We start from the raw sequence: 1,647 nt of genomic DNA, 5'->3' as shown, positions 1-1,647 counted from the left end.
GCCGGACGGACTATTCTAGTGAGTCTAGTGACTACTAGGAATAGAATTGAGTCAAAGGGTATATATGGTATAACAACCTTTCCGAACGAGCCTTTAGGATCTCCTGTAAACCCCCATCATGTGGTAAAAGGAGGATATTAGGGGGAAGCACTGAGTGGAGATTCCCCTGTGGAGAGTCGGAAGAGGGAGACCTTCTCGTCCGGTTTAGAGAACGAAATATCTTCCATTCCAGTACGATTTTTGAAATATTTTAACCATTATATAAAAATATTTAGTATAATATGTTATCTAATTCAATTAGAATTATATAATTTATTATATGTTATTATCAATTCATTTGTAATCATTCGGTTATTGAGGAAATTGCTTGACCTTAGCTATATGTAATTATGTTTTATGTTGTCTGCTCGTGCCCCGGCCCGGTTCGGTCCGGTCCGGTCCGGTCAAAGCGACATCACACTAAAACCTTAAACGACTTCGTTTATTGTATCGAAGAACAAATAACATCAAAATTCATCCAAAAAGGAAGAAGAGAAGACAAGAACGAAATCTCTCTCTCTCTCTCTTCTCTCTCTCTCTCTCACATCATCATCGTCTCTCTCTCGCTCTGTGCCTGTGCGTCGTAATCTATACATACTCACGTACACGTATAAACGGGTCTTCTATATATCTATATGTGTGAGGATATTGCAATACGGTGCAATTGACCGGAGGATGTACGGTGGCTCGTCGAAGCTCGGCCGTGGAGGCGGTAGGGGCGGTGCCGCTTCCGGAGGACCGTCGCTTGTCCGGAACTCCTACCGAAATCCCTCCCTTGTTGGTAGGATGTCGTCGGGAGGCGGCGGCGCTTCCGCCCCGCGCCAAAGCAGCACCTCCGGCGGAAGGGCCACCGCGACGCCACAGGCTGTCGAGGAAACCTTCAGCCTTGTGCCTAGTAAGAACCTACCGGCTTTCGCCATGATCATACGGCTTGCGCCTGACTTGGTAGAGGATATCAGGCGTGTCGAAGCGCAGGGTGAGACCGCAAAGATCAAGTTCGGCGCGTCTTCTAACAATACAAGTGGGAATGTGAGTTTTCATTCGTTTACAAAAAAAAAAATGCATGAAAGAGGGTTTCGTTGTTGTTGATTTGAATTCTATCAGCTAATTTCCACTTTTTCTTCTGCGAATTCTGAATTTTCCCTCTAGGGTTGTTGAACATTGTTTGGTTCGACTCAGATATTGGCAATTCGCTTCAATTAAGGTGCCCTAATTGGTTAATGTGAGTGAAATTCAGTTCTTGTGCCCGATTTGATTGTTGTATCTCGAAAATAGAGCTCAATGTGATGTTGGGAAAAAGGCAACTAAAATCAGCAGATACTGAAACTTATTGGGACCTATTAAGCTGTTTGTCAATTGGTAATTTGGTATAAATCCTTTCTTTGGCTGAGTCGTGAGAAATATTGACTTAGCTATTGGTTGATTGATCATGCTCTATTCTATGTTGGCCAACTTGTTAGATGGCTGTTCTCTGTTAATGTCTTTTCCCAATTTCAAAACTTGCTTTCTTTGTTTAGCATGTCATAGTTTATTCATTGGTAAAGGTTGTTGATTGAATGTTCTTTTATGTCTTTCTTCAATTCCGTATCCTTTTGTGTTAGGCATTCC

The 1,647-nt window shown here is 42.6% G+C and overlaps 1 protein-coding gene across 2 annotated transcripts in view; it reads left to right on the top strand.

Moving 5' to 3' along the window:
• The first annotated feature begins 559 nt into the window (after positions 1-559).
• Positions 560-1,647, top strand: part of LOC104810560 — a 7,363-nt gene continuing 6,275 nt past the window's right edge. For both annotated transcript variants that reach the window (XM_010536907.1, XM_010536906.1), the window contains exon 1: positions 560-1,068. In XM_010536907.1, the coding sequence (XP_010535209.1) occupies positions 715-1,068 (354 nt within the window). In that variant the 5' untranslated portion in view covers positions 560-714. The remainder of the gene's footprint in view (positions 1,069-1,647) is intronic.

The sequence above is a fragment of the Tarenaya hassleriana genome, unplaced genomic scaffold, assembly GCF_000463585.1.
Source record: "Tarenaya hassleriana unplaced genomic scaffold, ASM46358v1 Cleome18, whole genome shotgun sequence".
Lineage (NCBI taxonomy): Eukaryota > Viridiplantae > Streptophyta > Magnoliopsida > Brassicales > Cleomaceae > Tarenaya > Tarenaya hassleriana.
This window is presented reverse-complemented; position numbering and strand designations above follow the sequence as displayed.